This window comes from Phacochoerus africanus, chromosome 15, assembly GCF_016906955.1.
Source record: "Phacochoerus africanus isolate WHEZ1 chromosome 15, ROS_Pafr_v1, whole genome shotgun sequence".
Taxonomy (NCBI): Eukaryota; Metazoa; Chordata; class Mammalia; order Artiodactyla; family Suidae; genus Phacochoerus; species Phacochoerus africanus.
The window spans coordinates 42,237,535-42,262,682 of NC_062558.1; the positions used below are offsets into that span (position 1 = coordinate 42,237,535).

At 44.3% G+C, this 25,148-nt stretch overlaps 1 protein-coding gene across 2 annotated transcripts in view; it reads left to right on the plus strand.

The window, feature by feature from the left end:
- CORO1C (coronin 1C) overlaps positions 1–25,148 on the plus strand; it is an 80,617-nt gene that overhangs the window by 52,173 nt on the left and 3,296 nt on the right. For both annotated transcript variants that reach the window (XM_047759746.1, XM_047759747.1), the window contains 6 exons: positions 3,340–3,462; positions 17,241–17,370; positions 18,854–19,035; positions 20,158–20,277; positions 21,634–21,738; positions 23,128–23,273. In XM_047759746.1, the coding sequence (XP_047615702.1) occupies positions 3,340–3,462; positions 17,241–17,370; positions 18,854–19,035; positions 20,158–20,277; positions 21,634–21,738; positions 23,128–23,273 (806 nt within the window). The remainder of the gene's footprint in view (positions 1–3,339; positions 3,463–17,240; positions 17,371–18,853; positions 19,036–20,157; positions 20,278–21,633; positions 21,739–23,127; positions 23,274–25,148) is intronic.

Sequence of the window (25,148 nt, forward strand, 5' to 3'; positions counted from 1 at the left end):
GCAACTGAGGATCCTTAACTCACTGAGTGAGGCCAGTTATTGAACCCTAGTCCTCATGGATACTAGTCTGGTTCATTTCCTCTAAGCCATAACAGGAACTTCCAGTACGAGTCTTTAAACGGTAAATTTTCTGTATCTTTTTGTTTACAATGTCTTTTTTTCCCCATCATTTTTTCCTTCCTTTTTTTTGCCTGTGTCCATGGCATGTGGAAGTTCTCAGGCCAGGGATTGAAACTGTGCCACAGCAGCAACCCAAGCTGTTGCAGTGACAATGCTGGATCCTTAACCTGCTGTGCTACAAGAGAAATCCTAGGCCATCACTTTTGAATGATAGTTTATGTGCATATAGAATGCACAGGTAGTTTTTTTTTTTAGCATTTCCGAGATATTTTCCCATGTCTTTGTTTCTGTTCTTGCTTTTGAGAAGTCTGCCCACATTTAGTCATTACTCTCTCTCTAGGTGATCTGTCTTTTCTCTATGGCTGCTTTTGTTTGAGATTTTTTTTATCTTTTAGGTGTTCTGAGTTGCACTAAAATGTGAATAGATGTGGATTTATCTTTACTTATTTTTCTTGGGACTCATGTCTGATTCGTGCCTTTAGTTAAACCTGGCAACCCCTTTGCTCTCATCTCTTCAGTTTTTGCCTTTTCTGTTCTCTCCTTCTGTAATATCTGTTGAAATATGTATCAGACCTCTCGCCCTGGCCTTCGTGTCCCAGAATATTTTGGGGGTTTTTTGGCTGCACCCGAGGCAAGTTCACAGGTCAGGGATCAACCCTGTGCCTCTGCAGTGACTGGAGCCACTGCCGTAACAACACCAGATCTTTAACCCACTGCACCACAAGGGAACTCCTCCCAATGTTTTAAATAATGAAATATCACACATTCAAAAGAGTATATCTATAGTTTAAATAATACATAATATAATAATAGTATTAGAAAACACTCTTGAGACCATTACCTGGGGTAGATGCTTCAGGGGAGGAGTACTCATAGGGTCTTTTTGAGAATACAAAAAGGGAATTTGGTGAAAGCAGCTGGCTTAGTAGGTGCTTGGTAGAAATTCCTTCTTTAAGGACAGATAGGGTCAGGGATGTTGCTAGAGTAGGTCCTGGCGGTTGTTAAATTTTGGGTAACATTTATCGAGTTCTTCAAGTGTGAGGACAGTACCAAGTGCTTTTCTTTGTTATCTCAATTAATCCTGGATTTGAACCCCCCATCAGCTCTTGAAGAAAGAACTCTATTGTTCTTGTTTCTTGGGTGAGGAACTGAGGTTGCTAGATGCAAGAATTTGGCCAGAGCTTCAGAGCAAGAAAGTGGCGGAGCCCCAGCTCCAGCCCAGGTAGTCTGGTCCCTGACCAGGTACTTCTCGGCCTGCCAGAGACCCATGTGGCTTCTCATATAACACTTAGATTTTGTGTTTCTTCCTTGCTGTCTTCTTTTAGGAATTCCTTTTTTGTGTGTGTGATGCAATACAGGAGACCCAAACTCTGGGTTTAAATAGTTTTGCAAGAGAAAGGAAGAGTATGTGAAAAAACCCAGGCCTCAGGTCCATCTTCACACCTCACTTAAGAACTCAGCTTTCTCAGCAGAAAATCTTCCCAAAGACTCTAACCCCCGCCCCCATCGCTTGGTTGAATGTCCCTCTTCTGTGTTCCTGCTGCCCCAGCCCTGTCCTGGTGCTGCGTATCTCCTGGTGTGCTGTACCTGGAACTTTAAATGGACTGTGGGCTGCCCTGCTCACTTCTGTGTCACCAACACTTAGCTTATTGTCTGGCCCATGAGAGTTCACAGGTAACACATATTTGTAATTCTTAATGATGGAGTAAGTTAAAGTTATGCTGGAAGAACTAATAATAAGTGCCTAATTTTCACTTAGTACTTACTATATTCCAGGTACTGTAATTAATTTTTTATGTACCTTATACAGATCATTATAATGCTAAGTTATGATTTACCTCACTTCTCATTTACTCTTCACAGTAATCCTGGGAGGTAAATATTAGTGTTACTCATTTTACGGGTGACGAGCTGAAGCCTAGAGAGATCACAAGCTGTTTATACAAGAGAACCTGGATTTGAATCCATATCTGTCTGACTATGGGGCCTGTGGTTTTGGACTTTAGCACACTGCTTTGCTGGAGATTTCCACAGTCAAGTCCAAGTCAGAATTTACTGATCTTGAAAATTTTCCAAGAAGCCAGCCCCTACAACTGGCCATAATGGGAGAGTAGCAACAACCAAAAAATGGATCAGTTTTGCATTATAGCAATTCCTTTTTCACCTGCATTTATCACCTGTAGAACCTCAGCATGGACTGGCGTAACCCTTTTAAAAAAGAGGTGGCTTTTGTACACCTTTTGTTGTAATAGCATTTGTCTTAGTTAACACAAAATTGATCTCATAAGCCAGATTGGTTTCTTAGGTTCAGATGTATGACATGAGCAAATTGTGATGGCTGCTTGTGACCAACATTAAAAATTGTATTCTTGGAGTTCCCTCTGTGGCACAGAAGGTTAAAGATGTGGCATTGCCTCTGCAGTAGCACAGGTTTGATCCCTGGCCCGGCACAGTGGGTTAAAGATCTGGTGTTGCCACTGGGGGTAGGTTGCAGCTGCAGCTTGGATTTAATCCCTGACCAAGGAACTTTTGTATGCCCCAGGTGCAGTCATAAATTAAAAAAAAAAAAATTTGTATTCTTAATGAGATGTGGAACTGGGTAGTAGTTAAGATCTGAGGTGGTTAATTAGAAAGCTTGGCTGGCATTTCTGTTGATTGAAGGCAGCAGAGTGACTGAGTCATTAAAAAGTACTATGTCTTCAGCCACTAAGCAGTGGTTAAAGCTTTTCTTTTTATTATCTTAAACTTTGCTTGCTCACAGTGCCATGCGCTTCCAAAACAGTTAATTTATATGTTCAAGGGTGTTAGCTTACTATGTTAAAGGTTATATTTTCCATTTTGAATAATACCAAGTTTGGTTTTTTTAAACAGTAAAAGCACACCTATAATTTACACTTTGTTATTGTTAGAATTGTATTTTGGTAAAAAGACTCTTGTATTCTCTTTCGCCGTGTCTGTTAATGCTGTTGATTAAAAAAGTCTTTGTGGTTCTGGAAATTTAGAGCCTCAATTTGATGGTGTGTCCGTGGTAGTAACTGTTTCTAGAAAGGCAGGTTGATGTAAAATTACCATTTGACCTTGGCCGATGTGAACATCATCATATGTAGATTGTTGAGAGTGTGGGGTAGAAGTAATGAAGGAGAAATGGGCCTGAGAAAACGTACATTCTCTCTGGTGGTGTTGGTGTTACTTAACAGATCTGTTTCTCTCTCCTTTTAGACTGGTCGGATCGACAAGTCCTACCCTACAGTATGTGGCCACACAGGACCGGTGCTGGACATAGACTGGTGCCCACATAATGATCAGGTCATTGCCAGCGGTTCAGAGGACTGCACAGTTATGGTAAGTCCCTTGAGTGTGGTAGGCCCATAGGCCAGCGAGACTTTCAAAGAGGGGGGGGGCCTTGAAATGCAAAAAATAAAAATTAAAAAAAAATTAGTACTTTTGATCGTCCATTGGATTATACAAGAATTTAGCAACATTCAGGTTAACAGGAAACCAGCCGTTTTACAAGCCCCTATATAAAGAAGTGGTCCTCTGTGTGCTTTTTTTCTTTGCCTTTTTTTTTCTTTTATTTATTTATTTATTTTTTTGTCTTTTTGCCATTTCTTGGGCTGCTCCCGCGGCATATGGAGTTTCCCGGGCTAGGGGTCGAATCAGAGCTACAGCTGCCAGCCTATGCCAGAGCCATAGCAACGCAGGATCCGAGCCTCGTCTGTGACCTACACCACAGCTCACGGCAATGCCGGATGGTTAACCCACTGAGCAAGGGCAGGAATCGAACCTGCAACCTCATGGTTCCTAGTCGGATTCATTAACCACTGTGCCACGACGGGAACTCCCTCTTCTTGTGGATGAATGTGTGTGTGCATGCGTGCCTGTGTGCAGTTGACCCATCTGCTTGGTGAGAAGAATTTAGGAAAAGTAAAACGACTTTACAGTAATTCTGTAATTGGATCACATGATCTTCCTTATCCCAAAAAAAGGAGAGAAAAAATTGCTAGCATGAATTTGCACATTACAGTGAAACAATGCCAAAGGTTATACAGATAAATGGGATATGAAACAGACATTGAGCGATAGTAAAGAGTTTTGGCAAGTGCTAATTTCCAAGCTAATGTCTAGTGGGCCCCGGTTAAGAAAGTCTTTTTTATACAGACAACCAACTTGAAAGAGTTTTATTTATTTATTTATTTATTATTTTTGTCTTTTTGCCTTTTTCTAGGGCCGCTCCTTCGGCATATGGAGGTTCCCAGACTAGGGGTCTAATTGGAGCTACAGCTGCCAGCCTAGGCCAGAGCCACAGCAACTTGGGATCTGAGCCGCGTCTGCGACCTACACCACAGCTCACGGCAACGCCGGATCCATAACCCACTGAGCAAGGGCAGGGATCAAACCCACAACCTCGTGGTTCCTAGTTGGATTCCTTAACCACTGCGCCATGACAGGAACTCCTGAAAGAGTTTTAAAGTTAAGTTCTTTACATTCCCTAGTTTAGATTCCAAAAGTGGGTTGTGTATGAAACCAGGCTTGGGGGTACCTGTGAAGTTATAGCTTCCTGTCCTTAGTTATGTTCTTAGCTTTCACATGTAGTTATGGGTTTGGATCCATTGTTAATCTTCGCCCCACACCCGTTGGAAAGGTTGGGCATGAGTTCTGAAGTCCGTCCTAGTGTGAGGGACGGCCGCCCCCGTCACATTACAGGCACACTCACCCCCTGCAGGTGGAGAGCCAGGAGCACCACACTGCTATTGTTGCCCTCTCTGTTTTCTATGCACTGAACCAGACTCAGAAACATTGTTTGGAAGACTTTATTAATTAAAATTGTTTTACATGAACACACATTAATTCCTGAACTGTGTGTGCCACTTAAACATTTACCCATTTTTCCTCATGGACTTTTGGCTGAGGATAACTCCTCCTGTGATCTCATGATTTTGGCAGCCAAAGCGTATTAAAAAAATATGCTGCTATTAAAAGGAATTGTTCCATTTAACATGCCTTGCTAGTTGATCATTTTAATGACAACAGACACATTTTGCTCAGGGAAAGGAACAGTATTTAGACCTGATGCCAAAATCTTAAACTAAGTGTCTTAACCTTTCTTGGAGAAGCGGGTTTGATCCATCCCTCCCCATCTTCAGCATTATCGGTCCTGTTGCTCTTTTTTAAAAAAATCTTCATGTTATAAAACACACTGAACAAATTTTTAAGTGAATTCATTTAAATGGAAAAGTAAATTAAGAGATTTATTGCAGGGTGAACACCCGGTTGCCGCCACCCTAGGTCAAGAAGTGGAACTTTCCCAGCCTTCCCAGACTCTTCCCTGTGCCCCATCCCAGTCCCCAGCCGTCCCTCCCTCCACTCACTTCCTTGCCTTTCTTTGTGGTTTTAATCACTCAAGTGTGTGTCTCTAGATGGCTTATTCTTCCAAGTTTTAAAAAATTGATGTGTCTTTCAAGTCTTTTTTAATCTACAGGTTCCTCCTCCATCCTTTTCTTATTGAAGGAGCCTGACCTTTGCCCTGTAGCTTCAGATTTTGCTGAGTGCAGCCTCATGATCCAGTTCATCATGCTCCCCTGTCTTTCATATTCCCTCAAGTTGGCAGCTGGGTCCTGGAGTGTGAATAAATTCAGATTCTGGGAGTTTTCCGTCGTGACTCACTGGGTTAAGAACCTGACACAGTGTCCATGAGGATTTGATCCCTGGCCTCTTCTCAACAGGTTAAGGATCCAGCATTGCCTCAAGCTGCAGTGTAGGTCTCAGATGCAGCTCAGATCCATTGTTGCTGTGGCTCTGGTATAGGCTGGCAGCTGCAGCTCCCGTTCAACCCCTAGCCCGGGAACTTCCATATGCTGCAGGTACAGCCATGAAAAGAAAAGAAGAGAAAAAAATAAATAAATTCAGATTCCATCCCTTTGAAAAAAGCTCATGCTCTGGTCTCCCTCAGGAGGTACCTGGTGTCAAGATGCCTCGCTTTTGCTCTTTTGTGGTTTGTGCAGCAGTTGATATCCAGCACCTAGGTCCAGCAGTTCTTCTTCTTCTTTTTTTTTTTTTTCTGTCTTTTCTAGGGCCACTCCCGCAGCATATGGAGGTTCCCAGGCTAGGGGTCTAATTGGAGCTGTAGCCGCCGGCCTACACCACAGCCACAGCAACGCCAGATCTGAGCCAAGTCTGCAACTTAAACCACAGCTCACGGCAACGCTGGATCGTCAGCCCACTGAGCAAGGCCAAGGATCGAACCCGCAACCTCATGGTTCCTAGTCGGATTCATTAACCACTGTGCCACGATGGGAACTCCAAGGTCCAGCAGTTTTTTAGGGCTCTCAAAATGATGACATTGAACTCATGGATTTGCATGTATTTCATGGATTTTGATCCATTACAGTTCTTCTCTCCAACTTCAGGTATCCAGTCTTTGTTAATGGGAACATCTTCGAGGTGCCCAAGTCCTTCTGCCATGACCCTGCTTGTTTCTGTTGTTCCATACTCTTCGGAATGTCCCAGGCCCATCTTGAACATCTTCTGGCCCCACACCTCAAATCAGCCATGTCTCTCAGAAATTCTGCTTTCTTTTAATGGAAAATGGAATTTCTAGATCACTGTCTGGGTGCTTCAGGATGTTCACTGTTACTGTGCAGTGAATTCAGCTAGATACATATGTATTTCAAGATATAATACCTTATGACTTCATCTTAATCTTTGCAGTTCACATTCTGGACTATAGACTTTTTACCTTACTTCTTTAATAATACTTCTCTGTCTCCTTTCTTCCAGACAAAGAAACCTAGTTCTGAAGGACTTGGGATGAATTAAGAATATCCTAATCTATCTCGTTGGTGTTTTCACACTATACGTACAATAGCCTCACACTCCAAAGACCAGTACTATCACTGCCATCATGATTACTGAAAGCATATTTATTTATTTATTTAGCTTTTGCTTTTTAGGGCCACACCTGAGGCATATGGAGGTTCCCAGGCTAGGGGTTGAATTGGAGCTCTAGCCGCTGGCCTACTCCACAGCCACAGCAATGCCAGATCCGAGCTACGTCTGCGACCCATACCACAGCTCACGGCAACACCGGATCCTTAACCCACTGAGTGAGGCCAGGGATCAAACCCAAAACCTCATGGTTCCTAGTCAGATTTGTTTCTGCTGCGCCACGACAGGAACTCCCCTATTTTTTTTTTGATTTCTACCACCTTTTGAGTTTTCCAAAGTACTGATTTGTAATGTTTCCTGTTTTGTATTATTTTCTTAATAATATTTTTAAACTTGTTTTGTAACTTGTATGGTAGTTTTCATCTTTTTTTGGAGCTGGACTTAGGACACCACCCCCCCGCCACCCCGATTCTTATTTTGTCTGTAGGGCTGCTCTTCTGAATCTTATCCTCTTTTGGGGGGGAACTTTGACTTTCCCTCCCCCTTGTTTATATGTGAATTTAGTTTTCCTGGGCTTCAGAGGATGGCTTGGTTTCATACACCTGTTTCAGCTTCACAAGGCTCCCTCTTCACAGGGCTCCCTCTTCTGTCATTTTTAGGTACTATGTCAGAAACATGGTGGCTTGCTCTCTGAGGTTTCCTGACCAGTTTTTATTTGGCCTCAGATTCCTTTGTCCATCTTACTTCTGTCCTCCTCTGGATTGATTCCCTTTCTTGGGCTTCTTCTCAGTGTCAGCCTGTCTCAGTAGGGAGCCCTCTCTGGTTGGTTTCTGGAGGCCTGGGGTCTGGATTGGTCCAGCCCCTTCAGACCTTTTTTATTTCAGGACCCTGTTCTCACCTGCTGTTGAAGAAGGCAAAGCCATACCTGGTTTTCATCGTGGTCTCGTATTGTCCTGCTCTTCTCCGGTCTGTGGGGCACCCTGTCGCTGCTCCATGACTTTTTTACACAGAGGCCAATAGCACACCGGTCATGTGGCTGTTGGTGGTTTTCCTTCACCCACTTGCTTCTGGGTTATCACCAGTTTTGTGTAAATATTGTTCCTGTGTTTGTTATATGCCTGTCCTGTGTTTTTATTGGGGGAATTGGGAAGATTCTCAAACTGTGCTGCCAGTCACACTACCATCTACCCAGAATCCTCTACTGTTGCCCCTTTATTGGTATTGCCAGTGAACATTTTGTAAATTCAGTCACACTTTGGGATGAATCTTTCTCCTAGTTTTTTTTTTTAAGCCCTTAAGTATGGCGCTGATATTTTAATCACATATGTCCTGAAATCTTTTGTTATTAATATTGGGGTAATTACAAAAACTTTAATAACCCAGCAGTTGAAACAAATTTTTTTTTCTTTCGTCTTTTGTTTTTTTAGGGCCACACCCGTGGTATATGGAGGTTTCCAGGCTAGGGGTCCTTTTGCAGCTGCAGCTGCAGCTACTGGCCTACACCACAGCCACAGCAGTGCTAGATCTGAGCTGTGTCTGCTACCTACACCACAGCTCACGGCAGCGCCAGATCCTTAACCCACTGAGCAAGGCCAGGGATCAAACCCGAGTCCTCATGGATACTAGTCAGGTTGATTAACTGCTGAGCCACGACGGGAACTCCTGAAACAAATTTTAAAGAAGTATTTGATCTTCTCCTATTCCATTTGCTTCTTAATATCTCAGTTTTACTTTCTTCTCCTGAAGGTAAAAGAGCAACCATATGATGGATCGAATGGTTTCAAACAACAGCATTTGCTAAATAAAAAACGAACAACCAGAAAACTTCTCTGTAATTTCCTAAGTGTCTACTCCTGGTAGGAGCCCAGGAGCTGCAGATAGAGATGGTGAGTCAAGGCCTAGCTCCAGCAGAGAAAGGATGCTGAGGACAGCCCAGGTCCCTCAAAGGCTCTCAGCCTCAGTTTCCTTACCTGTTTAAAAAAATAAATCGTGGGCATTCCCTTGGTGGCTCAGTGGGTTACAAACCCGACTAGTATCCAGGAGGATGTGGGTTCAAGCCCTGGCCTCACTCCATGGATTTAGGATCTGGTGTTGCCACAAGCTGCAGTGTAGGTTGCAGACGTAGCTTGAATCTGGCATTGCTGTGGCTGTGGCATAGGCTGGTGGCTATGGCTCTGATTCAACCCCCAGCCTGGGAACTTACATAGGCCGAAGGTGCAGCCCTAAAAAAGACACCCCCCCCCCAAATAAATAAATAAATAAATAAATAAGGCATTTGAGAGAATCAAGGATGGTATAAGCGTTAATGAGGAGGTTTTTTTTTTTTTTTGCATTGAGGGTTTTTTGTTTTGTTTTTTGTCTTTTTGCCTTTTCTAGGGCCGCTCCCGTGGCATATGGAGGTTCCCAGGCTAGGGGTCAAATCGGAGCTGTAGCCGCCGGAACGCCAGAGCCACAGCAGCATGGGATCTGAGCCGCATCTGCAACCTACACCACAGCTCACGGCAACGCTGGATCCTTAACCCACTGAGCAAGGCCAGGGATGGAACCCATAACCTGATGGTTCCTAGTCAGTTTCTTTAACCACTAAGCCATGACGGGAACTCCTGCATTGAGTTTTAATATATGCTCATAGTGGATTCATAGCAGTAATATTTTTAGTAAGTAATTCAGTAGAAAAAAATACAGTAGAACCAGTTCACCAAATGAACTGGAAAGTGACTAAATTAATCTTAAAAACTGCTTTTTGTATTGATAGTGTAATTGTATTACACCCTCCCCATTTAGGCAGTGCTTTCTTAATTTCGTGAGCATTGATTCTGTGGTAGTGATGTTACATTGGTTGCATTTTTAGAGAAGGAATGCCAGCCATACGGTGCATGCCTTCATCTTTTAGAGATGGCTTCTTTACACAGCCTCAAAGTAAATTATATGGGCATAGTTTGCCTTGGTTGTACTACTTTTTGAAGTGATGTTTTGTACCAGCAGATAGCAATGCTGTAAGCCCTCCTCCCGGAAATTATACCGTGTTCCTAGGATTTCCCCATTTTTGGTATTGTGAGTTCTTATCTCCAACAAAATCTCAGAGAGAGTTTTAAAGATTATAGCTGTTAAGTGTTTTACTTGGGAAAATTTTAGCTCCAAGGAAGTAACAGTGCTTTAAGTAACAGAGAGCAGCCAAAGTAAGTTTAGTGAATGATGTTGATTCAACAATGTCCCTTATCTGCCGGGAGGTAACCAAACACAAATGCAAAAACTGGCTAATTCAGACAGTGGGGTTGCATAATAGGTTCTCCCAGAGTCTGAGAGAGGGAAGGATCTTGCAGGCAGAACATTCTTATTTGTCTTCACCCACACGCTCTCGTTGGTCCCAGATGATTAAGTTTAAATGGACACTTTTCCCAGCTCAGTCTTACACTCCTTTGGAAATTAACAAAAATTAACTCCCTGTTTTACCCATTTTTGCTTCTGTTGTCAATTGTGCTGATGCAGTTTTTGCCTTGAAATCAAGATGGAAGTGATGTAGTTGGTGATGAGCATGCTCCCCAGGACTCCTGCCCCTCCCAGCCATTCAGCCGGCTTCGTGTTATTTCCATCCTGTACAGATTGCGTCTGGGCCATTTGCCAGGCGGGTATTATAACTTTGGCACATCGGAACTGAAATCTCAGCTCTTGATTTTCTCAAAACCAATGTTGTTCTCAATGTCACGGTTCACTTAGGAATGTCCTGACTCTGCATCCTACCCCTTGGGGTTGTTGCATCAGTGGCTTCTGTAGGGGTCGTGCTGCTCTGCAGCTGCTACAGAGTCCCAGCCTCTTCCTGTCTCTTCAGATCAGCTTTTTCCCTCATTTTTCCTCTGGAATTGGTTTCCTTAGCCCTTAAAAAATATGGCCTTTGGGAGGAATAGTCTTTTTTATGGCTGTAACTCTAGTGCCTAGCCCAGTAGCAAGTTCTTGGTGGGTGATTAAAATAGAGAAGCAGTGTTTGGAAACACTCTGTGTTTTGTTTGCTTTCAATTTGTGCTGTGTTGGAGAAATAAAACCATCAAACAAGTTTATACTTTAAAATCACTACTTGAGAGAAAGCCACTTTTTAAAATCTTCCTCATTGTGTCCTTGTTAGAATGCTTCTCTTGCCCTATCCTTTTTCCATATTCAGAAATTCATTTGGGACAAGGATGCCAGTGAGGCAGTGGTTCCTGAACGTGTGCTTAAAAGTTGTATTTTTCCAGAACCTTGTTTGGATTTTCACCGATTGATTCACTTTTTCATCTGGAAGCCCTAGGGACTGATGGTGTTTTTTTCCCTTTCTTTCAAAGCAAAACAAGACCTAATGTTACTATAGTAATGTGTTGTCCATGTAAAACATTCCAGACATACACAGTACTTTTTAAGAAAAGCAAAGAAAAAACCCAAGAGGAAAGAGGATAGCTTGGAGTGCTTGCCGTGCTGCGATGCACAGCAGAGGATGCTGGATGCCCCTTTGCCTTTCTACTCACCACATATGTTTTTGCAAAAGCTGATTGGTATTAACGTACTAACTGGCCGTGGAGCTGAGAAAAGCTAAGGGACCAGCCTGGAGATCAGAGCTGATCTCATTTGTGCTAATTGGCCCAGGCACTAGCTGGAGCTTTCACACATAGGATATCTTGGACATAAATTAGGTAGTTGGGTACAGGGCTGCATTAATTTAAAGGCAAATTAATTTCATTCCACAGAATCCTGACATTCAGATGTAAAATACATGTTGGGGTCGTAGTGGTCACAGTTATAGCAAGAAAAGTAACGGTGAACATGTAGTAGATCTTTTTATTTGCCATGCGCTGTTTGAAACCTTTATGTGGTGACTATATTTAATCCTTGTTAACAGCACAATAAGGCAGGAGTATGTCCCGCTTTACCGCTCAGGAAGCACAGGCCGAAGGAGTGACGATTTTGTCAAAGGTCACCCTGTTTGCGGTATTTCCCATTCGGGTAGTGCTTGGGGGTGCAGCATGATTCAACTCGTTTGACCTTTCCAGTTACCCCTAAGGAAGCAGAGCTGATGCTGTCCCCAGTACCATGCAGGGAAGTCGAGGCTTCCAGGAGTAAGGTCCTTTCTTAATGCTGATGTAGCCAGTTGGTGTCCCATCCCTGACAGGAGCCCGTGTCTTCTGACAACCAGGTCAGGTCCTTTCCACCACCACCCTGGGCTGTGTCCCAGGTTACACACAAGAAACCGGACAGGGACCGAATGGGACTCCACATGACCTCTTCAGCCTGTAGAAGGCCATTCCTGGCAGCAGCAGAGAGCACGTGACAACAGGCCTGTGAACAGGGCCAGCAGGCACTGACTAGGGGGGCGTTGGCCTCGTGTGGAAGGACTTACAGATGTGCGGCTCTTCCCCAAGGCCCACTGGAGAACAAGCCGCCTTTATTCCCAGCACAGGCCAGAGTGCCCGGTGTCTTTGCGTTTCATCACACAGGCTTTGCTGTCACTGTGTCTTCCCATGGGAATCCTTGTGCCTGTGTTGTCTTCTATACGTGGTGCCTTTCCCCGTCATGCCCCTCAGCCAGCCTTTTTGGAGCATCTACTCTTTAGAAAATTGCTCTCTGCGTCTGTGTTTTTTGTTTTTAAACTGGATACTTGATTTCCTTCCTTCCTTCTCCCATTTTATCTTTCCTTCTTCCACCTGTCACCTAACTCCTATTCATCCTTAGAGGTTGTCTCCTCCGGGAGCCTTCCTGGATGTACCAAGCTTCGGTAGCAAGAAGGTAACCTAATTTTTACTCAGCACTGAGCTTACCCGAGCGTCACACTGGTGACTAGACTGTGGTTTCCTAGTGAAAAGGACATGTAATAACCACAGCTAACACTTAACCCACAGCCTGCCTTACAGCAGGCATTATTCTGAGTGCTTTGTATTCATGTTACCACATTGGTCTCCAGACACGCCCAGTGAGGGCAGGTTCATTATTATAGACCCATTTTATAGATGAGGAAACTCAAAGCCCCAAATGGTTAGGTGAATGTCCCCAAGGTCCTGTAGCTGATAGCAGAATCAGGATATTCCTCACCCCTGCACTGCATTGGAGGTGACTGTGTGCCAGGCAGTGTTAATGCATTTAATCCTCAAAGCAGCCCTAGGAAGTACAGGTCCTGATTCTTCCCTGCGCAGTGATGTTGAGCTCTTTGCCCAGGACCATCACAGTAAGAGGCCCCAGGCAGGATCTGCACCAAGGTCTCTGGCTTCAGAGCCCTTGCTCCAGCCGGCTGCTTGTCTTTGCTGTCTGGCTTCCAGTCTCATAGACACCTCTGCTTTTTTAGATTGTAAACCCCTCGAGAGCGGAGCCTGTGTTATCCTTCCCTCCTTGCCTGGTAACAGGCCTGCGCTGTGGTGGTTACTCAAGGAAAGAGCTGCATGGCTGAGTGACTGAGATCGTGAGATGGGTTAGGTGCCTGGATGAAAATGCATAAGCCTTGTTGAGGAGACCATTGAATCTGCCAAAAGTGAGACAGAGGAGGGACAGAGAGGTTTCTCATTTTCAAAATTGCATAATAAGCGTTTTGCTCCATCAACATCTCCTGGCAATCCAAGGAAAAGATGAAGAAACTAGAGAAAGGAGAAGATGAAGTCCTGTTATGAGCTCTACTTCCACCCTCATATTTAAGCAGGAAATGCTGGTTATATCCAAAGCCTCCCATCACTCCACGCCTCATTAGGGATTTAGAAAAGGCACTATTTAATCATGGTGGGTCAGGCACTGAAGGTTTTACGATCCCTGTGGGAAAAATCCAGCAGCCAGTGGTCACACTGCCATCTGGAGGCGTCAGGTGGTATATCACCACTCTTTCTTTTGTAAGCGTGGGTCAGAATTCGTCTTGCAAAATGCATTTCCTGTTGAGTCACCAAAGTCCTGTCTCGTAATTGTTCCTCTCCCGACTTTGTGCTTTGATCAAATCATTACTTGTTTTCTGTTCCTTCTGTTCAAAAGTTTAGTCCTGTTTTATATTCAGATAACCAAGTTCAGTGTGGAGCAGTTTTACTGATCATAAATCCTTGAATAAAAATGGTGCGTATCAGAGTGAAAGCAAAGAGGTAATGATGGAGGGTAGCAGATGCCCATTCCCCCAGGGGAGAGGGGCCTGGGTCAGAGTCTGCCCCTTTCGGTGGAGAGAGGCAGTGGTCTGGGGGAGGGGTTAGGGGAGGCCAGGTAGATTCCTAGATTCCTTTTGCCTCCCGTGCTTGCTTACATCTGCCTTATCATCATCATCATCATCATCATCATCATCATCATCATATTTTAGGGCCTCACCCATGGCATATGGAGGTTCCCAGGCTACGGGTTGAATCAGAGCTGCAGCTGCCAGCCTACACCACATCTGCGACCTGTACTACTACAGCTCACAGCAATGTCAGATCCTTAACCTGTTGAGCGAGGCCAGGGATTGAACCCACATCCTCATAGATACTGGTGGGTTCGTTACTGCTGAGCCACCATGAAAACTCCTTTTTTTAAATTTTTTTTAAAAATTTTTTCGGCTTTTTTTTTTTTTAACTTTTATTTTTTTGGTCACAGCGTTCAGCACCTTGACATGGGATCTTAGTTCCTAGATCAGGGATTGAATGTAGGGCCACAGCAGTAGACCACCAGGGAACTCCCTGCCTTGTTTAAAATTTGTTGAATGAGCATTCAGGAGAAATTAAGTGATGTCCTAAACTGAGGCCCTCAAAAGGCAGGTTTATGAATGATCATGTAATTCATGACTTTGCTGCATTCTTCAGGATGGCAGGCAGACTTTTTGTTGTGATTTTTTGTGGGACAGCAGAGCTGAGCTGAACCCTAACCACTCCCAATCCAGACTCTGCTTTCCACTGAGCGATTGAAAACAGACAGTTGTTTGTCTCCTCCTTAGAAATCCCCAACAAAGGAAAATTCTGTTTCTCACTTGTTCCACTGTTGAGCATGAGTTTTTCACTGGCAAGTGCTAAATTTGTTATGAACTAGTTGCCTAAAATCTTTTTTTGGTAGAAAATTTACTTGTTTTTTAATCGTCATACAGAAGAAGGTAATTGTTTTAAACTGTAGCCTTTTCATAAACTTAAATGTTAGCTAATAGCTGGTTTTAACGGCTTTTAACTGTATGTAAAAAGTAATTCACATACAGGTCACCCATTTAAAATGTACAGCTCAGTGCTCTGTAGTATATTCACAGGTGTGTACCACCATCACCACAGATGATTTTAGAACGTTTTCACCACCTCAAAAGGAAACCCTCTGTTCTTTAGCTGTTGCACCCCTGGCCCCAGCCCTGAGCAGCCCCTAATCTCCTTTCTGGACATCTCATAGACACAAATCCTACACTATGTGGACTTTAGTCACTGGCTTCTTTCACTTAGCAATTTCAAACTTTGTCCACTTTGGAGCAAGTGTCAGTACTTCATTCCTTTGCGTGGTCAAATACTCCTTTTCCTATCAGATGTTGTTTATCCATATATCAGTTTCTGGACATTTGGGTTGTTTCCACCTTTTGGCTGTTATAAATAATGCTGCTGTAAACCTGTGTACCAGTATTCATGTGGATGTAGATTTTCACTTCTCTTGGGGAGGTTCCTAGGAGTGAAATTGCTGGGTCATGGGGTAACTCTGTAATTGACCACTGTTTCCCAGAGCAACTGTGTTATCTTACATTCCCACCAGCACGTTTCAGGGCTCTGAATTCTCTGAGGCTCTGAATCCTCGTCAGTACTTGCTATTTGTCTTTTTCCCCCCTTTTTACAGCTGTAGGCTAGGTGTCGAATCAGAGCTGTAGTTGCTGGCCTACACCACAGCCACAGTAATGCCAGATCCAAGCTGCATGTGTGACCTATGCTGCAGGTTGCAGTAACGTGGATCCCTAACCCACTGATCAAGGCTAGAGATTGAACCCACATCCTTATGGAGACTAGTCGGGTTCTTAACCTCTGAGCCCCAACGGGATCTCCCTTATTTGTTTTTTGATTCCAAACTCCTAGTGGATGTGAAATGCTATTTTATTGTGGTTTTGATTTATATTTCCCTGGTGGCTAATAATGTTGAGCATCTTTTCATGTGCTTATTTGCCATTCCTATATCTCGCTTGAAGAAATACCTAGATAGATTCCTTGCTTATTTAAAAAATCAAGTTATTTTTCCTTTTACTGAGTTGTAAGATAAGAGTCCCTTATTATATGTATGACTTGTAAAACTTATTTTCTGCCATTCTTTGGGTTGTTTTGTCACTTTTTTTTCTGGCCATGCCTATGGAATATGGAAATTCTCAGGCCATGGATTGAACCCACCACAGCAGTGACCCAGGCTGCTTCAGTAACAATGCCTGATCCTTAACCCACTGAGCCACAAGAGAACACCTCTTATCACTTTTCTTGATAGTCCTTTGAAACACAAAAGCTTACAGAGTTCCTGTTGTGGCTCAGTGGAAATGAACCCAACTAGTATCCATGAGGATGCGGGTTTGATCCCTGGCCTCTCTCAGTGGGTTAAGGATCTGGCATTGCCGTGAGCTGTGTTGTATGTAGGTCACAGACACGACTCGAATACCATATTGCTGTGGCTGTGGTGAGGCCTGCAGCTGTAGCTGATTCAACCTCTATCCTGGGAACTTCCATATGCCACAAATGCAGGCCCAAAAAGCCAAAAGAAAAAAAAGAAGAAGAAAAAGAAAACAAAACACCAAGTTTTTAATTTTGATGAGGTCTAGTTTTTTTTTCTGTTGTAAGATTTCTGTAGTACATATTATGGAACCATTAGATATCTTTTCATTTCCAAGTATAAAATCGTAGAAAACATAATGTTTGAAAAACCGTGCCCCCCACCCCCAAAGAACCTTTGGCGGATGGAGTTTGCCTTCCCCTCAGGAAGTATGGGCTTAACTAAGGATTTTCACCTCAGTGCTTCATGACTGCTTGGTATTTTTCTTTCAATTTTTTTGTATGCTTCTAACTGGAGAGTTTTTGAATTTAACAGGGAATTTAAAATAAAATCTCCACTAATGTTAAATACAAGCAGAGAGGTAACATTTTTAGACCTTATGGACATTCTGCTCTTTGTTACATTTGAATAACCAGCTGTAGGTGTTTCACCACATTCTGCCTTTCATCCCAAGACCGTCATATATCCTGTTCATGCAGATCAAGGCTTCAAACTCATATCACAGTCATTGTGATAAGGAAAGCCATTCACTTTCATATGCCTCACCTTTCTTCCTTTTCCAACAGGTATGGCAGATCCCAGAAAATGGACTCACCCTTTCCCTGACCGAGCCAGTGGTCATTTTAGAAGGCCACTCAAAGAGAGTTGGCATCGTGGCCTGGCACCCGACGGCCCGCAATGTGCTACTCAGCGCAGGTAGGAGCTTGTGGGCCTCTGCTTTCTCCTGGTGCCCCCTTCTTGCAGCCTGTGTATGGTGGGAGCAGCAGACGCTTTCTGATTGTGTGCCTGCAATTCCGAAGCAGGTTGTTAGGAATTCACTACGGGGTCCTGAGCTGCAAGGGTTCCCCAGCCTCAGTGTGCATTGAGGCCACTTTGGCAAGCTGTGGCCCTCCTGCTTAGAAAGATGAACAGACACATACCTACTTACATAATTGCTTTTCAGCAGACCCTCTATGGATCTCAGTTTTAACTTATTTCTGATGTATTAGAAGGAGCTTGAGTGGGAGCCCAGGGCCCTGGTTCCAGCCCTGGTGCCGCTGCCAACTTTGGGGTGATCCTGTTGGTCAAATATCCCCCTTTCCTTTTAAAAAAGTAACTTTTGTTTTTCTCCATATGCATGCAGTCCATGTATATTATAGAGAAAATATATATAAAACAAAAAGAAGAAAATAAAAATCACTTGTAATGACTACCTGGAAGAAACATCATTACCATTTTGATATTTCTTTCCAGAAGATATTTCTGTGCATATAAACACTTTTACTCACAAAGATGAGTTCAGACACTTTACACGTGACCTGCTTTCTGCACTTAACGGGTACACAGTGGTCCTTTTTATGTGCTGTTAAAGGTTGGATGATATTTTTAACAATTCCATTAATAGTCCATTGTCTGGACACCTCCGTTTATTTAATCAGCCCCCTATTTTTGGACATTGAGGTTGTTTCTGATTTTTTACTGTTAAACAGCACTGCAGTGAACCCATGTGACCAAGTCCTGTCTCCCACTTGTGCATGTATGTCATTTCCAAGCTTCATCTTACAGAACTCTCTTTCTTTGTCTAAAATTTGAGATTTTATCTTCTTGTATAGAAGCAGTACAAAGGACAGGAAGGAGCTTTGTGGGATGATGGAAATGTTCTAGATCTTGATTGCGATGGTGGCTACATGAGTATATGTGAATTTTTTTTTTTGTATTTTCTAGGGCTGCACCCACGGCATATGGAAATTCCCAGGCTAGGGGTCTAATTGGAGCTATAGCTGCCGGCCTTCGCCCCAGCCACAGCAACTCAGGATCCGAGCCGAATCTGCAACCTCTACCACAGCTCACGGCAACACCGGATCCCGAACCCATTGAGCGAAGCCAGGGATGGAACCCTCATCCTCATGGATACTAGTTGTATTCGTTTCCACTGCGCCACAATGGGAACTCCCTGGTTGTGTTTTAGTTTCATATGAACCCAAACAAGCCGTATTTGTCCTTTAAAGGGTTTCTTTCACACAGTTTTTTTTCTTAGTCACTCCAGTTTTTAACTCCCAGTAAGTAGGGCTTCTCAGAATAAGCATCTTCCTTTCAATATGTATGTACATCTGCCCTTTGCTGTATTTGTAGTTTTCACAAGTGTGTTGTTGTGCAGGTGTATCTAACCTCTGAGGGGTGCGGTTTTACTTGCTTTCAGGCTGTGATAATGCCATCATTATCTGGAACGTGGGCACGGGGGAAGCCCTCATAAACTTGGACGACATGCACTCGGACATGATCTACAATGTAAGCTGGAACCGGAACGGCAGCCTCATCTGCACGGCCTCCAAGGACAAGAAAGTGAGAGTCATCGACCCTCGGAAACAAGAGATCGTTGCTGTGAGTATTCTTGGGGCAAAGGCCCCAGTGTCTGGAGCACTTCAGTGAGTGAGGAATTTCTGCTTGCTAAGGCAGAGCCCACAGGGGGCTTCTGGTCAGTTGGGCCCTGCCATGTGCAGATGCCACACTGTGAATCAGGAAAAGCATGTCCCGGCTTCTGTCTCTGGTCGCCCTTCTCTTCCCTATGTCTCCAGCTTTTACCCAAGTCTTCCCTCTCGCTTGGTGACCATTTTTCACAAACAAGCAAAGTTTTTATCAGTCCACCTAAGAACTTACAAGTCTAGATCAGCTGATGCACAGAGTTGACTGCTTGCTGGCTTAGGACTGCAGGGTGAGATTATTAAAGGCTTTAGGAGACACAGCAGGTTCTCTTCGCAGCGCAGCGTCCTGGTTTCCACCACCTGAGCTAGGCCTCAGCGGAATCACACGTCATGACAAAAGCTGGACACTTGGGGCTTGAGTCATGTTGAAACTGCAAGTGTTGGATCCAGAGATGCCTCGCTCCTGCCCTGCTCTGCCACATCGTTGCCCTTCTCTGAGATACGGTGGTCCTCTGCCAGGATCACTTCTCAAGAGTCGTGCCATAGGCATGGCTAGTGTTTATCAAGGCCCCGTGCAGCGTGCTTTCCGCACTGGAACCTTCCAAGGGGTGGGACTGGTGCACTCCCATTGGACAAGTGAGGTTAAGGCAGGGGCTGACCAGACTAGACTTGCGAGATGCCCAGCAAGTCTGCGAGATTGCTAGATGCTATGGGGTATATCCATCCTTCCGGTTATCATCATACTCTTGAGAAACCAACATTTGACAGAGTCCTTTTGTGTATCTTGCTTTTGTGGCACCTGGACTTGGGTTGGCAGCAGGGGGTGGGGAAGGGCTGAGGCTTCTCAGTCCAATCTTGGCACCCTTGTCAGGGACCTCAGCCAGATCCCTTGGTGTCGCCTTGTTTCCTCCTTCTCCAGAGAGGAGAGGTGGTTAATGCTGACACACATGTGTGCGCATGCACACACACACCTTTAACGTGAATGGCATGGTTAGGTTTCTGTCTGAGCCCCCACTGTCCCCCACTTTTCCTCTTGCAGTTTGAGTGTGTGTAAGGTGCCTCTTTGCTCTCTCTCACCCAGGAGAAGGAGAAAGCTCACGAAGGAGCGCGGCCCATGAGAGCCATCTTTCTGGCTGATGGCAACGTCTTCACCACGGGTTTCAGCCGCATGAGCGAGCGGCAGCTGGCCCTCTGGAACCCGGTACGTGCCTTCCCAGCCCGAGGTTTTCTCTTTTCTGAGCAGGGCTTCATGTTGCTCAGTAGATAGGATGCTTAGCGTCGTTTGCCCAACTCCTGTTTGGCTTCAGTCAGATGTGAAGTTCTCATCCTCACTGGAGACTTATTGCCAAATGTATTTTAAAAATGCATTCTTGATACTCCCAGGGAGTCTATGTTGACTGTAGTTTTTAGAAAGAATGCATGAAGAATCCAGCGTTTTAGACGTGGGAAATAAGTTCTAAACTTAGTTAAAATATTTTATAAAGAACAAGATCAAATGTCTAAATCAAAATAGTCATGCTTGGGAAAATGTTCATGACAGCACAAGTGGGAAAAAGTACCGCTCTGCATATATGGTACGGTTCTAATCTGTATGTGCGTGTGTCTGTGCTGGGAGGAAACAGGCTAGCATGGGCATTGTTTCTGCCACCCACTGGACTGGAGGATTTTGGAATATGGGATTTTTTAATGTTTTTTCCTTGTACCTTTTAACTTTTTAAAGACGTAAGTTAATGGAGTTCCTGCTGTGGACCAGTGGTAACGAACCTGACTAGTATCCATGAGGATGTGGGTTGGATCCCTGGCCTCGCTCAGTGGGTTAAGAATCTGGCATTGCCTGTGGTGTAGGTCACAGACATGGCTTGGATCTCACGTTGCTGTGGCTGTGGTGTAGGCCAGCTCCTGCAGCTCCCATTCGACCCCTAGCCTGGGAACTTCCATATGCTGCAGATGTGGCCCTTTAAAAAAAAAAAAAAAAAGACATAAGCTTATTTTTTTAATAAGAAAAAAGCTTTTTTTTTTTTTTTTTTTGTCATTTCTTGGGCCGTTCTCAAGGCATATGGAGGTTCCCAGGCTAGGGGTCAAATTGGAGGGGTAACCACCGGCCTACGCCAGAGCCATAGCAACGCGGGATCCGAGCCGAGTCTGCGACCTACACCACAGCTCAAGGCAATGCCGAATCCTTAACCCACCGAGCAAGACCAGGATCAAACCTGCAACCTCATGGTTCCTAGTCAGATTCATTAACCACTGAGCCATGACGGGAACTCCCAAAAAAAGCACTTTTAAAAAAGAAAGTCGTCACAAAGGAGCAGGGCTTTTTCGACTTTGTTATGGAGTCACACTGATGTGATTGTCAGATCAACATCTTTCAATGAGTTGGTTCTCATTTAGCATTCTTATTGGTAATTACACAAATGACTATTATAGGTGCGTTGTTTAAACTCTCACTATTTTAGGGAAATGGCTTAACCTAATTAGGGATGAAAGAATGCATCATTTTATAAAAATTCATCTTTTAAAAATGTGTGTATATATATGTTTACTTTTTTTTTTCCAGAAAACTATGGAGGAACCAATTGCTCTCCATGAAATGGACACTAGCAATGGGGTGTTGCTGCCTTTCTATGACCCTGACACCAGTATCATTTACTTATGTGGAAAGGTAGACCATAATTTTGCAGTTTGATATTAGATGTAATCCTGTAGATGCCGTGCGTGCGGCCCTACAAAAGACACAAAATAAATAAATGAATAATCCTGTAGGAAGAAGAGTTGATCCTTCAGACATTTTGTAGGCAGGCCATTGCAGAGAGAACAGCTCCGTAGGTGCCGGTTTTGAGGGTCTCAGAGGCTCCCCAGTGGGTTCTCACTCTTGGAGGTCAGCGTTGAGGCCTAGGCCTTGCGGTTATGTGGCTCAGCTACAGTGTCAGGAGGTGACAGCTGTCATAGGAAAGTCCCACGTCGAACTCAGAAAACCTTCCTCCCGCCTGATGAACTCGGTCTGACAGCAGTCTCAGTAGCATTATTATCATCACTGTTACCTCATTTTAGAAGCTGGTGCCCTCAATAGTCCTTGTTCTTTTGTGGGCTCAATTTTCCATAGAATTTTTGTAGTTGAAGTAAATGAATTAATAAAAATGGAGCTACCAACATGTTCCCTTCCCCAAACTTGTTAGGTAGTCCCTTTCTGGTTCAGGCTGGGGCTTTTACTTCTGTTCATGGTTGATGGAGTGGACTGCAGACCTGCCTGACATTTTTATAGGTCAGTTACTTAAATCCTGCGATCTAGACTGTTTCCTTGAAAGTCAGTTTACGTCAGATGTTAACAGCTGCTGGAGACTGCAGATGTTGTTAACATGGGTGGACAGTTCCTGGCAGTATGTGGAAAACAACTGGAGTGCGATGAGCTTCTCTTCCATTGCTTTAGAGAATTACATCCTAGAAACGAATGGAAATCACGAGAAAGGAGAGGGAGGTTGGGGCAGAGTCCCTCCCACCCAGCCATTTATTGCTTCCCTTTACATCTCGCCCCTCTGCCAGGCAGGACCGCCTTCAGTGTTCAGGGTCACATAATAAACTCAGAGAGACCAGCATATGCTTTAGGTCTTAAACAAATGTGACCATTCTAAGCAGAATTGTCACAGAACCTGACACATGTGATGGGACCACATTATTGCCTGAAGTTAAAGAGCACTCCCTAAAACTAACATTTCTTCATTAGAAAAATTTTACTTTTTATTATCTGATTGGTGTCAGTGCCCTCTAGGTCCGCTCATTCTTTTGTTTGTTGAAGTTGAGCAGCAGTGCTGTTGCTGGCCAGAGGTGTTAGCCTTTCTGCCCCGACTCTGCCTTAGGCAAGGGCATGCAGGGGTTCAGAAGCAAAGGCTTGCTCTGCCAGGAAGAGAGCTCGGCTGTGCTTTAGGCAGACCTCTGAAGAGGGGAGGGGAGGGTCAGCCACTGCGGCCACGTCCAGGCCTGCGCTCTTGTTATCAGGGAGAGACACCCACCTGAACAGGGCCTTTCCCACCGACTTGTCTCCAATTTCTCATAGGGCGACAGCAGTATCCGCTATTTCGAGATCACGGATGAGTCCCCGTATGTCCACTACCTCAACACATTCAGCAGCAAGGAGCCTCAGAGGGGGATGGGCTACATGCCCAAGCGGGGACTCGACGTTAACAAATGTGAGATTGCCAGGTAAAGCAGCGGTGTCTCCATGCGTCCTCATTGCTCACACCGGCCGCCTTTCTGTGAGGGCAGGACAGCACCCACGATCTGAGGTGTCTGAGTCCTTCCTCCTGTGTGCGTGCGACAGAATCATAGGATCAGTATCTCATTTCCTGCCCTTGCTTAGAAACATGGAAGGGACCTTTGCAGATCTTTTAATCTACCCTGCCCTCCCCGTTCTTCAGATTATAATCTTGAAATGCAGTTGTTAAGTGGCTTAGCTGGCGTGTGTCACACTCTGTTTTAAGTAGTGAAACCATCATTCCTTGTCTTCAGGCCACAGCTGTGGCCACTGTCCCCTGGGAGACAACCACGGGAGAGCCTGTCCCTAGGGTGGAAATAAGGGATGGTTTTCCTGTCCTGCAAGGGGACTAGCCAGGTTCCAAACTGGGTAGGGGACTCCATGGATCTGAAACTAAAGGAACAGAGGTCTGCATTGGGCATTAGGTCAGCTTGGCTCAGGAAGCTCAGCTGTAACTTCACCTCTCTGTACTACTCTGGATTTAAAACAAATTTATATTCCATAGTAATAGCAATCTTCCTAAGGGACAGGCTTTTTTCTCAGTGCTAGTCGGCAAAAGATAATCAAGTGAGGCTCCCTGACTACTGGCCATGTTAAACAACAGAATAACTAACAGTAGATTATCATGAGCTCATACCACACATTGAATACACTTTGGTTTTGTTTTTTTGTTTTGTTTTTTTCTTTGTCTTTTTAGGGCCACACCCATGGCATATGGAGGTTCCCAGGCTAGGGGTCCAATCAGAGCTACAGCTGCCCGCCTGCACCACAGCCACAGCAACCCACACCACAGTTCACGGCAACGCCAGATCCTTAACTCACTGAGCGAGGCCAGGGATCGAACCCACAACCTCTTGGTTCCTAGTCAGATTCGTTTCTGCTGCGCCATGACGGGAACTCCTACACTCTGTTTATATGGACATTTTTCTAAGTGTGCTGAGCTAGTCACACAAATAATTGACATTTATATCTTTAAGAATAAAAATAAATTTTTATGAGCCTCTCTCTTTACTTTTTTTTTGCCTGTGCAGATTCGATCTCTGGCCTCAGTCAGTGGGTTAAGGATCTGGCTTTGCCTCAAGCTGCAGTGTAGTTCACAGACATGGCTTGGATCCCGTGTTGCTATGGCTGTGGTATAGGGCTGACAACTCTAGTTCTGATTCGGCTCCTAGCCTGGGAACTTGCATATGCTGCAGGTACAGCCCTAAAAAGACAAAAGAAAAAACAAACGAACAAAATTTCCTGGGCCAGGGATCAAACCCACCCCACAGCAGGGACCTGAGCCATAGCAGTGACAATGCCCGATCCTTAACCTGCTAGTCTACCAGGAACTCCCATGAGCCCTTTTTTATATTAAGCACTGTGTTTGGGGTTTTTTGTTTTGTTTTAAATACATTTAGCTCTGTAGCTAGAATAATAAAGCTGTCACAGATAATTCTAAATTTTGGCTTATGTCAAACTAATCAAAGTGTAGTTCAAAATAGATTGAACTTAAAAATTACATTCAGGATTTGGCAACCAATTTGTGTTACTGTCTCTAGAAATTTAAAAGACCACAGTCAGCCCTTTGTATCTATGAGTTCTAAATCACGGATTGAATGTATTTGGAAATTAAAATTCTAGGAAGTCCCAAAAAACAAAACTTGAATTTCTGGCACATGGGAAACCGTTTACATAGTATTTCTGTTGTATTTACAGCTGTTTACATAGCATTTACATTGCGCTGGGCATTATAAGTAACCTAGAATGATTTAACATATAAAATGCTACACCATTTTATATACGTGACTGGCGGATCCATGGATTTTGCTGTCTTGGGGCCC